General features: G+C 35.8%; 1 protein-coding gene across 3 annotated transcripts in view; it reads left to right on the top strand.

Annotated features, from left to right (window-relative positions):
* Positions 1 to 14,685, top strand: part of Ptp69D (Protein tyrosine phosphatase 69D) — a 194,057-nt gene that overhangs the window by 48,012 nt on the left and 131,360 nt on the right. For all 3 annotated transcript variants that reach the window (XM_069837085.1, XM_069837082.1, XM_069837083.1), the window contains exons 11-14: positions 1,426 to 1,763; positions 5,719 to 5,853; positions 6,085 to 6,527; positions 10,633 to 10,873. In XM_069837085.1, the coding sequence (XP_069693186.1) occupies positions 1,426 to 1,763; positions 5,719 to 5,853; positions 6,085 to 6,527; positions 10,633 to 10,873 (1,157 nt within the window). The remainder of the gene's footprint in view (positions 1 to 1,425; positions 1,764 to 5,718; positions 5,854 to 6,084; positions 6,528 to 10,632; positions 10,874 to 14,685) is intronic.

The following is a 14,685-nucleotide window of genomic DNA, read 5'->3' as shown; positions in this document are numbered from 1 at the left end:
TCCTTTTCCTAAGGGCACGTTCAGAGGAATGTCACCATCATCACAAATCCAAATTTTGCTCTTCGTGTGATTAATGTTTATCCATGTTTCGTCTAGGTAAACGATAGGGCGGCCGGTTATTCTTAAGTCGCGCATCCTCCTTAAGAAATGGAATCGCTTAGCAATTATGTCGGGTTTCTCTAGCAGAAGCTTCCGTCCGAAGTTATTCTTAGCGTAACGGAAATTAAGTTTTTTTAATAATTCCCGGATCGACCATTTACTGCCAGAAAATAAGCCAGACTTATCGAGAGCATCACGAATATCTTCCACACTCGGAATGAAATCAGCCTTATACAAGGAGTAAATTTGCCTCTTGATGGCAGCAGCAGTGAATGAGTCTATATTGGTTTTCGTAGGAGTTCTTTGCGGCCGCTTTTTGCCCGGAGTTGAAACTTTTCTTCCTGATTCATCTGCTTCTCTCTTTTCATTTAGGATACGGTAAACAGTGTGTTCAGATACTCCACACGCAACAGCAGTTCGCTTTGCTACTTCAACTATGCTTATTGTAGGATTTCCGACTTTCAAGGCATCGTACTCCTCTACGAAAAACTTATGTACATTGCACACTATTTCCCTGGCGTCAGACTGTAGTGGCTTTCCTCTTGTTCCTACACCAAGAATCACAAACACTAGGACAAGTAGACCTAATATAAAGCACAATACTTCTAACATTTGAATTATAAAATGATTATAGGCACCTTCTCAAACTACACTGAAAAATGTTGTTAACACACAGTTGTAATAACATCCACCACTGACAACGTCTCCAGATGGACTGGTTTGGTGAGGGAGAGGGAGGAAAGAAAGAGGAAATACTGTTACGAGTATACAAGTGCCTGTGTCCCAGGTTTAGTTCAACTCACCCTTCCTGACCCTTCCCAAGACATCAGGTAGCTCTGCCAACATAGACCTTCCCAAGTATAATCCATTCTTTATCATCATATCCCACCTCCCTCAAATCCATTTTAATATTATCTTCCCATCTACGTCTCGGCCTCCCTAAAGGTCTTTTTCCCTCCGGCCTCCCAACTAACACTTTATATGCATTTCTGGATTCGCCCATACGCGCTACATGCCCTGCCCATCTCAAACATCTGGATTTAATGTTCCTAATTACGTCAGGTGAAGAATACAATGCGTGCAGTTCTGTGTTGTGTAACTTTCTCCATTCTCCTGTAATGTCATCCCTCTTAGCCCCAAATATTTTCCTAAGCACCTTATTCTCAAACACTCTTAACCTATATTCCTCTCTCAAAGTGAGAGTCCAAGTTTCACAACCATAAAGAACAACTGGTAATATAAATTCTAACTTTCAGATTTTTTGAAATGTAAATGTCATTCTGATGTTTATTTATATAATAAATAACTGTTGTTTGACTTGTTCAGGTGAAGCTGGAAGGTGAAGCAAACTTCAGAAATGAAAGTGGCTTGATGCAAAGAATTACTTCAGACCCAAAAGTGAAACGAGTTCCAGGGAAGTTACACAGTACACGCTTTGATCTGATTCCACCAAATACCAACTACACTGTTAGAGTGTCAGGAGTCACACGAAGTCGACATCAAGGGGAAGAAGCAACACGTCATTGTCGTATGCCACCAACCATACCAGATAAAGACAAATTGGCTCGTTTCAACTGGGGCAAAGTGGAGGAACAAGGACGTTGGCTATTCAAACTTGCCCTGCCACGTGTAACTGAACGCAATGGGCCAATTTGTTGCTACAGGTATGGCATACTTGAAAAACCTATTCATTATTGTTTCATCTTCTTCTCTTTTCCCTCCTCCTCAGTAAAATGTAATCTTTAAAGAGAGAGTAATGCTGCATTGACAGTATGGTACCTTATTAAAAGTGCAGTGAAATACGAATTTCGAATTTTGTGAATTTTGAGTTTGCCTGTATTTTACGTTTATTTTCAGTGGTCCCGACCAAAACTCCATAAACACAAGTTTTGTTTACCCCAATTTAGTGTTTTTCGCTATAAGATTTTACCTGCATATAAGAAACAATATTTATGCTCCACAGTCTCATTTTAACCTCGAAGCTGCGTTAGTTCATATTCTAAGCAAAGAATAAAGACAACATCTATTTGGAAACTTGTCCTTGAATCAATGTGAAAAGGTGAACAGGCCTGCATATTGAGTTCTTCGATTCCCTTGCCCTCCATTACCCCCCCCCCTCCAGCCTAAGATCGTGTGTGCAAAATACATATGTCACCCACACAGATGCAAAGAGCAATGAATGAATAAAAATGTAAATTAATGGTTCAATATAAACCATGAATTAAACCTAGGAATGGCATAAACTAAATACAGAATAATTTACGTAAGTTCATTTCTTCTTCTTCTATGGCACGTTGGCCCGTTTTCGGGTCATGGCCTCCCCAGTTGCTCTCCACCAACCTAGTCGATCCTGTGCTGCAACTCTCCAATTCTGGATTTTGAGGATTTGTAGTGCATCCTGGCAAACACTGTCTTCCCATCTATTACATGGTCTTCCCACCGGCCTTCCTCCTCGGAAGTCTCCTAAAAATACCTTCTTTGGGACTCTATGTTCTTCCATCCTAATTAGATGACCTGCCCATTTGAGTCTCTTAATCCGAATAACATGCGACAAGGGTAGCTCTCCATACAAGGTGTATAATTCGTTATTATATCTAATTCTCCATTCCCCTTGCATGCATACAGGTCCATAAATTCTCCTCAGGATTTTCCTTTTGAAGGAATCGATCTTTTCCACATCTTTCTTTGAGAGGGTCCACATTTCACTTCCATACATCACTATACTCCGAATAAGTGTTTTGTATAGCATTATCTTTAATCTCTGGTTTATGTCCCTGTTTCTGAAGATGGGAAGTACTGAGAAATATGCTGTACTCGCAGTCTGTATTCTTGCTTGTATTTCTACCATTTCGTCATTTTTGTTGGTTAGATGTATGCCAAGCTGTTTAAATTCATTCACAATCTCCACTTTGGATCCTTCCGGGACAAGCTGTTCGTCTGTATATTTCCTTCTCCGAGCCTGTACCATTACCTTCGTCTTTTGTTAGTTGATTTTAAGGCCAATCTCCTTATCTTCTCTACTCAGATCTTCAAATATTTCTTTAACTATTCGTGTTGTTCTTCCCATCAAATTAGTATCATCTGCATATCCAACTAATTGAGCTGTTTTATATAGTAGTGTTCCTCTGGTATCCACCCTTAACATAAGTTCATTTGTGGTGCAATATTATGGTTACCAGTCAGCCTGGGTAATGTAGTTGGTATAGCGTTGGCCTTCTGTGCTCCAGGTTGCAGGTTCGATCCCGGCCCAGGTCATTGACATTTAAGTGTGTTTAAATACGACAGGCTCATGTCAATAGATTTACTGGCATTTAAAAGAACTCCTGCGGGACAAAATTCTGGCACACCGGCGATGCTGATATAACCTCTGCAGTTGCGATTGTCGCTGAATAAGCCATAATTTTTTTTTTGTTATGGTTATCGGTATTTTATTTTGCAACAACAATTTGTCCCAAGGTCCGAACAGTTTATAAGAGATCCGCGAGGATTCTTCCTGCATTGCCAATATTAATATTTCTAAGCAATGAAACAAATTTGTTATATATGTATTCTTAAGATATCCTTTTAATAAACATGTCTTATGCAGATTTGAGGATCATTTCCAGGATACAGATTTTTATATGAACATAATATGCGACAGTAGTGCTCAAGTGCTGGACTCATAATCCTGAGGACACGGATTCAATCCCTATCATACCCCAGATTTATGATTTGTTTTGGGCAAGTCCATGGTCTAGGCAACAGGGGTTTTCTCCGGGAGCTCCGGTTCCCCTCTGGCATTCCAAAATCAACGAAAGAAAAGAGTGGGGAATGAGGAAGTCAAAAAAGTGCAGGGGGTAGAAGGGGAAGTATAGAGATTGTAAATCGAGTTAAGAATGCAAAACGAGGGGGCAGTAGGGAAGAAAAAACAAGTTTATAATCTTAGGCAGTGGTATATCAGTGGGATGAAATAATAGGATTAGTTATATAATGAACAAATGAAATTGAATTGATGCACTTTTTGAAGGTTATGGAATTGTTTTGTTTAAACAGTGGATTCCAAGACCAAGTTATAAATAAAATGAAACCAATGTTCTAGGCTACAAGTGATAATGTGATGTGTTAGAAGTGTTTAGATAGTGAAATTTAATACTAGGTTATGTTTTTCCGGAAGTAATAAAAAAGGGTAGGTCTTCTGTATTAAATAAGTTTAAATGTAGGTATTTATGTTATTTACAAGACAAAATTATTCATGAGTTATGAGAAAGCTGGGAGTGAAGTTGAATGAGAAAATTAGCATGAATAGTCATTAAGTGTAGCTGAGAATAAGAGAAGTGAAGGAGGATAATTAGGGTGACTATTTCGTTTATATGACGTCATTCCATTTTCGACCAATGAAGTATAATGAAATTTTGAATTCCAACCAATCACAGTCACACTTTTCGATAATTTTTGCAGCTAGATTTATCGCTATCAATTTATCGCATGGTCGTTCTTTTGTTTAGTCGTCGCCAACTGTTTCCCCGTAAATTGATGATCATGAATACATTAAGATGCAACTATATGGTTAAACATTTCTTTCAACTTTAAAGCAATGAATGCAAGATTGATATTAATATTAATTAATATATTTACGCAGTGAAGACGACGTTCAAAACAGCGCTCCATGTAGACATAAAATCTTCATGCATCTTAATTTAACGTACGTTTTAAACTTGATTCTTTCAATATTCTTCCCAGATTGCATGCATACGCGATTGGAATATTGAACTGTGTAGATGCAGCCTTAGTTCCGTTACACACTACAGCAAGAATGCGTTTGTCGAGCTATAAAAAATGCTTTCCTGTAGCACATAGTTAACGGTCGAAATAAGGCACAGCTGACACTGGTCGTGCTCACACAGGTAATCTAACCTATAACTGTAGCCTATAAAATACATCTTCATCTTTCAATTCCATGTCCATTGTAGGCTATCTGAAAAAAAATTACATTCCTTCATTTAATTAATGTATTAATCAGGTTACTGTAATTATATTATACAATTTTAAATTAAATCATGCTTTCAGCAGATAACGAAAATGTATTTATATTATAATAATAAGAGAAAAGTGCAGTACATGTAATTAACATTGTTAAACCTGTATTTCGCTTTTCGCAATTGGCATTACTGAATAATAACATCGAATTTCTTTATTGCAGTAATCGATATTCATCTATTTCAACTTCACAATATCTGACTAGGTTAAGTATTCGTAAATAAACAATTATTAATATTTTGTAATCGAATTTTAGGGATATATTATTTACATTTTTATTTTATTCACGAAATGTCCTAATAAATGTCACTCGAGGTCTGAGATTTCCCAGATAAATCCACTCGCTTCGCTCGTGGATTTATCGGCAGATCTCAGACCTCTCGTGACATTACTACAGATAAATTAGGAGGAGGAATGAGTGGAAGTGAAGGGACAAGAAGGACCAGGTATTAAGGTCGCGATACGTCTGTATTTTAAGCTGTAAATAGTGTAAGTAAGGGACTGCTGGACTGAATACAGAAATGTGAAGGGTCGGCAGGACCAAATATGTTGAAAGAAATATATATCATATCATATATATATTTTGAATGGAATGGATTTCAGGATTTTTGTGGTGAAACTGGAACCACACCAGAGCGTGGATGATCTTCCAGCACCAGAAGATTTTCATGTATCATCATATGAAGAAGTTCATCACAGTAAGAGAGGTGGTGCATACGTGGCTGAGATGTTTGAAAGGTTTGGAAATATTAGTTGTAATAAATTGTTTAATATTAAGTGCTTTAGAATCCACTAGTTTTTCTGTTATTATGGAAAGATACCTGTCAATGAGCTCATGTCAAAACTTCCTATTAAAAAGCGCACATTGTTAGATCTCCAAAGAAGATAGACAAATACAGCTGCTCACTAAAAAAAGTTCCCTTATAAGCTTTATATATGTAAGTTAATTTCTGTTCTTTGTGTCTGCAGCAATGCTCTGAGCAGTGAAGTGTTCTTGGGAGATGGTCAGACTCTTCATATGAATAACAACAACTCTGCCTGCAACCATTGCATTGGGCTCAGACCGAAGATTCATTACATCAAGACCACACTGCCACCCCCAGTAACTTCCAGTCAACCCTCTACAGTAGTTGCCACTACCTCTGTCATCCCCGAGGCATCTGATAATATTGTGCCTCCATCAGTGTTCCCTTCTGTAGACTATGTTAGTGGCACATTTGAGCCCAGTCCTGAGTCAGTTCGTGTAAAACGTGCTGAATCCACTTCTGCACCTCTCTCTGTCCCGTCTCTTGTTCTACCCCATGTTCCTCCACCAGCAGTGCCTCAAGTGGATATGATAAGTGGTCAGCTCCCAGTGTATGATGGACATCTTGATACCAGCAGCAACTACACGGGCTTTGTTGAAGTTATAGGTAAGATGAAAGAAGTGTTGATTTTTCCATGCATTTTGACGTTTAATCATTATCTGAGTTCAGTTCTGTTGCATGTATCATTCTAATAAAATATGAAATTTAGACCTAAATTATACACGGAATATTTATATATCATACCTTTCTCTCTTCCTACAAGTAAGGTAATATACTTCTCTATAAAATGAACACGACTGAAGGTATATATTGTGAGAACCTTGCCAAAATAAGCATTTTTGACATTCAGTACAGTTCACAGAAAATCCACTTCGATAATTTATGAAAACATCCATTTGTCCTTTTTTTTTTTTTCATAGTGCTCCTTCAACCCCTTGTCCCCCTCCCTAAATGTAAGTTTGGATAAGAAGGTACTAACACAGTCTAGTATATACAGTCACAAAGCTTAATACTTACTAAATATGCAAACGTTGACAGTTGAAATATGCATCCATAGATAGTTGCTCACCACCAGGACCGCTACTACCGCCTCATTACAGGCCCTTTCCCCAGGAGACGATAAAATGTATTGTACTTTCGATATCGTATTCTTTTGAAAAAATTAACACCTTCCTTCCACTACTGAAATGTGAGATACATAAGGTTTATATATTATTTTCATAAAGTATATATTATATTTTATAAACTCACCTTCCTGGATTTTTCAGAAAAAGGATAAATCTGACCTCTTTTTCTTACAATATTTACAGTACCACAAATGTCTCCTTGTCCCATATTATTATTCAAATTATTGTATTTTAGCCATTTACAGTTATTACAACCGATAACGAACATTTCACAGTTTACACAGCTTTTCACAACAAAGCGAAATACGGCACAGTCAGTGCCTTTTCAATCTAGACCAGGCCGTAATGTATGTTCGGGTTTTCTATTTCAGTGTATGTAGCTCAGTGAAATATTACATTATAACTTTATTGCATATCATTGCTAAGTTTTATTTAGTGTAATGTGTCCATAAGTTCCGTTTACTTCTTGTTGCATAATATGTTGCAGAAATAATTACAAAACTGTTTTATTTTAATGTGAAAAGAATTTTATGCGTTAACATAATCTGTTCGCATCAACATTTTAAGTTTAGAATGGAAGCTATTTTGAGGTTCAATAAAAACGAATTTATATTGTGATTTTAATTTAGCACATCTACCTTCCTTAATTGTAGACAGAAAATTTACCATACCACTCCTATGAAATTAGTGTACGTACGATTGTGTTACTTCGTCTCTTAGGTAGTAGATAAATACAATAATTCAGTACTCAGTTGTATTAAAATACAGACAAATAGAATGTGATGGGTGTCATACATGACATTATGTTTAATTATAATGTATAATTGCGAATATAGGAATATAAGTTAAATATAATAAACATAACCTATACTTTCCATATAACATAACATACATTTGTAGTGGCAATTGGTGGCAGGGCATTGGAGACCACTAAAATTAGACAGAAATGGGCAACTGGAATAGTAAACATAACCTATAATATCAACATATCTAAATATTCGTGCGGTGCAACTGAAAAATATTGAATCGTGCATAAATGAATGTACAAGAATTTCGCAATATTTAATCGAAATAAAGGCAGGTATTACACATACGAACAACGTAATTTTCAAACCAAAAATAATATTACATCTTAAACTCGCAAGGAATTATGTCTGAAGTGTCTCCTAATCATTGTTTTAAATTTTATTAATGCAATTACACTACATTTTAGAGAAATATCTGTTACTCTTTATGCATTCCAATTAATTTATATGGTTGAAACGCCGCCCTTCGTGATCGGGTTAAGCGAGTCACATGGTCTGCCTTACGGCCTGTATTAGATCACGATGGCAGTGACACAGTCTATTGTTCCTAGTACTCACAGCACTCCAAGCGACTAGCAACTATTGTGAGAAATGCAAAAACTCACCCCAAGCTTCGTGACTGTATATAGTAGACTGTGGTACTAACTTACTTTTCTTGAATGTATTTTTTTTAATCTATGAATGGGTACTTGACTGCTCGTCGTTCACCCATATTAAGACCAATTTTACCGACAGAATCATTGCCCAGGGTGTGCTACATGAGGCTGGTCTATGCTACACCCACAATGAAATGAGATGATGGAGCTTTGTTGTGACGCCCCTGTGTTACCTGGACCATGGGCTTGCCCAGCACAAGTCATAAATTAGGGGCACACTGGGGATCAAACCCAGGTCCATGGGATTATGAGTCCAATGCTTTAGCCACTGGACCACCATGCCGGTCTTTTTCTTGAATGTGTTGTTGACAAAATGGCTGATTCAGGGGCTTGATTCAAATCCTGGATAGCTAAAGAAACAAAATGTTTTCTTACCATACAACTTTATTCCTGCTATTATTAATGAACCATTCTGAAACTCATATGCATATCAGTTTCTCATCTCATGCCTAGGAAGTGTAGAAATAGAATGGAATATATAATGCGGAACTTGAGGGTTAGTTCAGCCATAAATAGTTGAGTCATTGGGCTAATTCCACTTGCCTATTTAATATCAAATCTTCACTTCTGAAACCTTTTTTATATCCCTTCGGCCCAAGTTTATTATGCACAATAGTTTATTTTTTCTGAGGCATAATGAATCACATTCATAAAATGAATGTCAGATGGTCTTTTTTTATATATAGCCTACAAAAGTTGTGGCTTCAGTTATAGTGTCGTCTTATGTGTGTGTTTTCTAATAAGGGTACTATGCCTCATCGTAAACTTGTTCCTTTTAGGGCAAAGAAGTGTTCATTGATGTTTTAGAAAATATTTGATTTCTGTAACTTGGAGTTGTGTTTTTACCCCGTACTTGCCCATGTCAGAATTATTTGGCATGTGCTTCATTTTCACCATGTCATCTTATTGACAAAACTTGCAATAACTTCGGATAATTAAGCAATAGAAATCACTGAAATTGGCGACAACTCTTTGATATTAGATGACAAACTGAATACAGGAAGTATGCATTTTTATGTTGTGGTCTGAACTAATTGTTTCATGAAAGCTAATTGAAGGACGGAAATATATTGTTACATTAAATTTGTAATCCAGCACTAGCACCAGAATTTCTCTCCGTTTGAACACTGGATAAATTAAAGAAGCACACGGAATCATTGAGAAATTTGTATAATCTTAAAAATATTTTTTGTCGTTATGTAAAAGGTCAGTTAATACTTTAAAAATATTTTTTGTCGTTATGTAAAAGGTCAGTTAATACTTTTTAAACTACTTATAGTGTCAACTAAATTCATTGCTGTTTGAGATTTGTTAAATAAATTTTCAAACGTTTTTTTTTCCTACTTTCACATGGTAGAGTTGAACAGTATTATTTTACATTCATTTTGTACAGAAATCTTACCCCCCTTTGATTTGATTACCTGGTTGGGTTTTCCGAGGTTTTCCCCAACCAAAAGGCAAATGCCGGGTAATATTTTGGCGAATCCTCGGACCTCAACTCATCTCACTACATCTCGCCAAAATATTGTAAAAAATTGCACAAAACTGTAAAAATTGTAGAAAATTACTAAATTGTAAATCTGCAAAAATTTGTAAAAATTGTAATTGTAATATTGTAAAATTTTGACTTGTTCCACATCTTAAAGAATAAGTATCACAAGTGGAATTTATGTGGGAAAACTTTCTAACTTAAAATTTTACATCTTGATTACACAACTTTTAACACTGTATCATTTCGGAATATGTGTGATAAGAACTTTCTTGTGTTAAATTTTAACGTACCTTGTTCCGAAGATGACCGAAAATAGGTCAAAACATGTTAACAAGGTACGTTAAAATTTAACACAAGAAAGTTCTTATCATACATATTCCTTAAAATTTTAGTTTCCAAAGGAATTGAACTTACGAAATCGAAGTTAAATTTATACCTGTTCTTGTCTGTTACTATCAAATTTCTACTTTGTTTCCCACAAAAAATCTAGTGTAATTATGGTCAATAATTGCCTGATCGCATCTGTGAAAGATTAGAATAATTCTTTTAAAAACTTCATATTAACTTAAGTAATTTTGAGTTTACATTGAAATAGAAAATCTTGAAAAGTTTAATTTGATTGCATGGCAGTGTTTGGACCAGAGCAGACATTGCTACCAGCATACAGTGGATACTTTGTAGCTCTGAATCCTGGACCACAAGTGCTGCAAGCTGCTGAACAATCTCAGGTGTTGGCATTAGTGCTGCAAGTGCTCTGTGCACTTATCCTCATTGTGCTGGTGTTGCTCATCTCCCTGTGTCTTCTGCAGCGCTATACAAAGCAGGTGGCTGAAGCCCAAGGTGTGGAGATGACACTTACGAATTCCTTCAGGTATTTATTCATTTTTAATATGTACATCTTTGTTCATCAAAACACCGTTCACGACTGCATTGTAGAAAAGGTGATTCCAAATGTTACACATTTTTCAGTGGTATGCGTAGTACAGAATCTAATATTTTAATACCAAATTATACCAACAATTATTTTTTTGACATTGTTATTTAATGATGCTCCATCAACTACTAAGTTATTTAGCATCAATGAGATTGGTGATAGTTAATGAACCCAAGCGGGGATCGAAGTCGCACCCGAGCACAACTCCAGATCGGCAGGCAAACACCTTAGCTACTGAGCTATGCCAATATCTGCACAATTTGTTTATAAACATCGTAATTTCATATTATAACATTTCAGCAAAATGTACGTATTTCCAAAACACTATTACCGGTACTTCGATTTAATTTAATTGAAAGTTATTAAATCCCAGTAGTGGTTCGTGCTATTGTTTAAAAGTGGTTGCATTTACTAATATTTATATATTTTACATTCAGAAAACGGCCTTCAAACTATGCAACATAGATTCAACCCTGACAGAAATAAGTAACAAAATGTGAGGAAGAGGGTTTCTTTTTTACAAATAAAACTTAACTATGCACAGAATCAGCTCTTATTAAAGCCATATAAACAATTAACATACCAAATTAATACTGTACATATATTAAAATACTAATCAGTGATGTATGTAGTGGAGGGGGGAAAAGAACTGGCCACCGTATCCCATTATCTCCTGACTTAGTAGCCTTGTGAGTGATGCCTTATTGGTGTCACTTATGAGGTTCAAACCTGTCTTTAGACAGTTGACTAGATAACAAACACATTAAACATCTTCCTTCAAGTCCTACATGAAAAGTATGTTCATTCTGTTTTTTTTTTGCTATGGGTTAAATTTTCGATACCGGTAACTTTCTGGTTGAAACTGGTATTGTTCACGATGAAGTCTTTTTCCACTGAAAACATTGCTAATTCCGAAAGCCTCTCTTGTCCCATTGTATTTCTCAAAAATGTTTTTATTCTCTTCAATATAGAGAAACAAACTTTGCTTGCTGAGTGCCATCACTGTTCACAATACACAGCTTAACAGCTCCATTTTACACTCGTCAGCAGGGTGACAGCAATTACCACAGCTCGCTGGACTGAATGGAAACGAATTTTGTGATCACTGTTAAACGAATTAGTATTTGGAAAGAATTAATTGAATAGCTATTGGCAGAAATATCAATTCAATCTCGATTCAATTAAAAGAATATGATAATGGTGGTGTTTGTGCAAAGTTGTAGCCAGGCCAGAAAGCTCTACTGTTAAGTCCGTTACATTTTTTGTAGAATTTTTGCTTCCAAGCTTACATGCTGTAAAATTGAGTAAAACAATTTTTTATTTGGATGGGATATGTTCCTTTACCTACATTGATATTGAAATTAACAGCTGACACACCCTTAGATGCCCACATACCAAGGAAAGTGTAGTCAGAAATGAAACAGTTGGATGAGTGACTGGTGCTCGAGATCTTGATAATATTAGTCATTCAGGGGAATAGTACATGATCTTACACAATCGATGATTAGAAGAATTTTGGCCATAATCGAATTTAATGGTATTAAATAGTGAATGGCAATAGAAATGGTAGTCAGAGATAATAACAGTCAAAGTTTCAATGTATATGGAATTTCCAGTTAATGATTTTTAATTAATTTACTCGAAATAATAAAATTGTTTGAAAATGCTCCTGTAATATTCATGTAAGAAGTTCTTGTCTTTTAAATTAATTCAGAAAATTGGTACCAACATGAAATTATACACAGTGGCATCCTCATTGATTTAGTTTGCATGCTTGCTGATGGACCAGTGTATCATATGACTTCTCTCAGATTGGAAATATAGCTGTGTGTTTTCTGTCACACAAAGTTTGTTCCACATAAAAACCATGCAATTTGCAATTGATTGGTTGATTGATATAAGCAAATTCTCAAAATCGTCCATTGCATCTATTTTTCCTCCTTCTGTTGCCAAATAACTCTTGTTAATGGCCTGAGGTGTCTGAATATATAACATTCTGTCATCATCATAAATTAATCCTGATCACATTATACACATAACAGTTGGCTAAACTGTTACACCTCCAGGACAGATATACATTCCTTTGAATCAGTGAAATCATATTTTATACACACAGTAGAAGTTGTGTGTCGTTTTCATGATTACACTGAAACTTCGTTTTGAGAAATGCTGAAGTAATAAATAATAAATCTGATAAAAGAAAATTCATTTTTCTGGTACATACACCCAATTTTATGGTTGTTACAGAAGTGTTTACATGAAATAATTTTCTTAATTCCTGAACCCTAATTAACTGGCCACCCTACCCCATTATCTCCTGGCCTAGTTGCCTTATGAATACTGCCTTATTGGTGTCACTTATGAGGTTCAAACCTGTCTTCAGACAATTGACTAAACAACAACAATTAATCTGTTTCTAGAATTCAATCTTTAACTGACCTCTTAGATAAATGTATGCATTTTGATTGTGTTTGGCAAGAATCTGAGCTCTTGTTTCTGCTTTCCTACACAGAGAGAAAATAATGAGCTTGACATAGATGGATCAAGCAAGGATTGAGCAGCAAGCTCATGCTAGCTTAAGAGAATCTTTGTGAAGGTCAAGCTAAAATAATGGACTCTCTGTAATTTCTTTCCTTCTAGATGGTTCATTGTGTCTACCTCCAGTTATCATTAAAGAAATTAGGAATATTCTAAAGAATCAATGCAAATCTTCATTCCCAAAATAAGAGAGAGTGTAAAATAGTTTGAACTTCTTTGTGTTGTGAGTTACGTCATTTTTTGGAAGACTTCAACTACACAGAGAACATTTGCTCGTTTCAGGCATGAACTGAAAAATATGTCTTTTAGCCAGTGTCTGCCACATATGTCAACAGAATAAATGTGTTGTGTCTGTTGTGGGTTGAAGAAAAAGGAGAAAAGATATTGTGTAATTTTAAGTAAACACATTTCACCTCAATAAATCTGCATTATATTGAAGCATTTCAACAGATAGTTATGATTAATTTCTTGATATACAGCATTGCATACTTGGTAATTTATTAGTATGTATTGCTAATATTACAATTTATGGTAGAATTTCTATTCTTTCCAAACTCTGGCACTGTGGTTCAAATCAGTCATAAGATTCGAATAAATTTTAACCCTCTCGAAAAGGCCTATGATGATACTAAAACTGTAATTTGTAGAAATATAAAAATTGGAGATTTATTATCCTTTGAAGAGGTGGAAAAATTCAAATATCTTGGAGCAACAGTAACAAATATAAATGACACTCAGGAGGAAATTAAACGCAGAATAAATATGGGAAATGCCTGTTATTATTCGGTTGAGAAGCTTTTGTCATCTGGTCTGCTGTCAAAAAATCTGAAAGTTAGAATTTATAAAACAGCTATATTACCGGTTGTTCTATATGGTTGTGAAGCTTGGACTCTCACTTTGAGAGAGGAACAGAGATGAAGAGTGTTTGAGAATAAGGTTCTTAGGAAAATATTTGGGGCTAAGAGAGATGAAGTTACAGGAGAATGGAGAAAGTTACACAACGCAGGGCTGCATGCATTGTATTCTTCACCTGACATAATTAGGAACATTAAAACCAGACGCTTGAGATGGGCAGGGCATGTAGCACGTATGGGCAAATCCAGAAATGCATATAGAGTGTTAGTTGGGAGGCCAGCGGGAAAAAGACCTTTGGGGAGGCCGAGATGTAGATGGGAAGATAATATTAAAATGGATTTGAGGGAGGTGGGATA

The sequence above is a fragment of the Periplaneta americana genome, chromosome 10 (assembly GCF_040183065.1).
Source record: "Periplaneta americana isolate PAMFEO1 chromosome 10, P.americana_PAMFEO1_priV1, whole genome shotgun sequence".
NCBI classification, from domain to species: Eukaryota; Metazoa; Arthropoda; class Insecta; order Blattodea; family Blattidae; genus Periplaneta; species Periplaneta americana.
The sequence above is the reverse complement of the archived record's forward strand: the minus strand, read 5'-3'. Positions and strand labels throughout refer to the sequence as shown.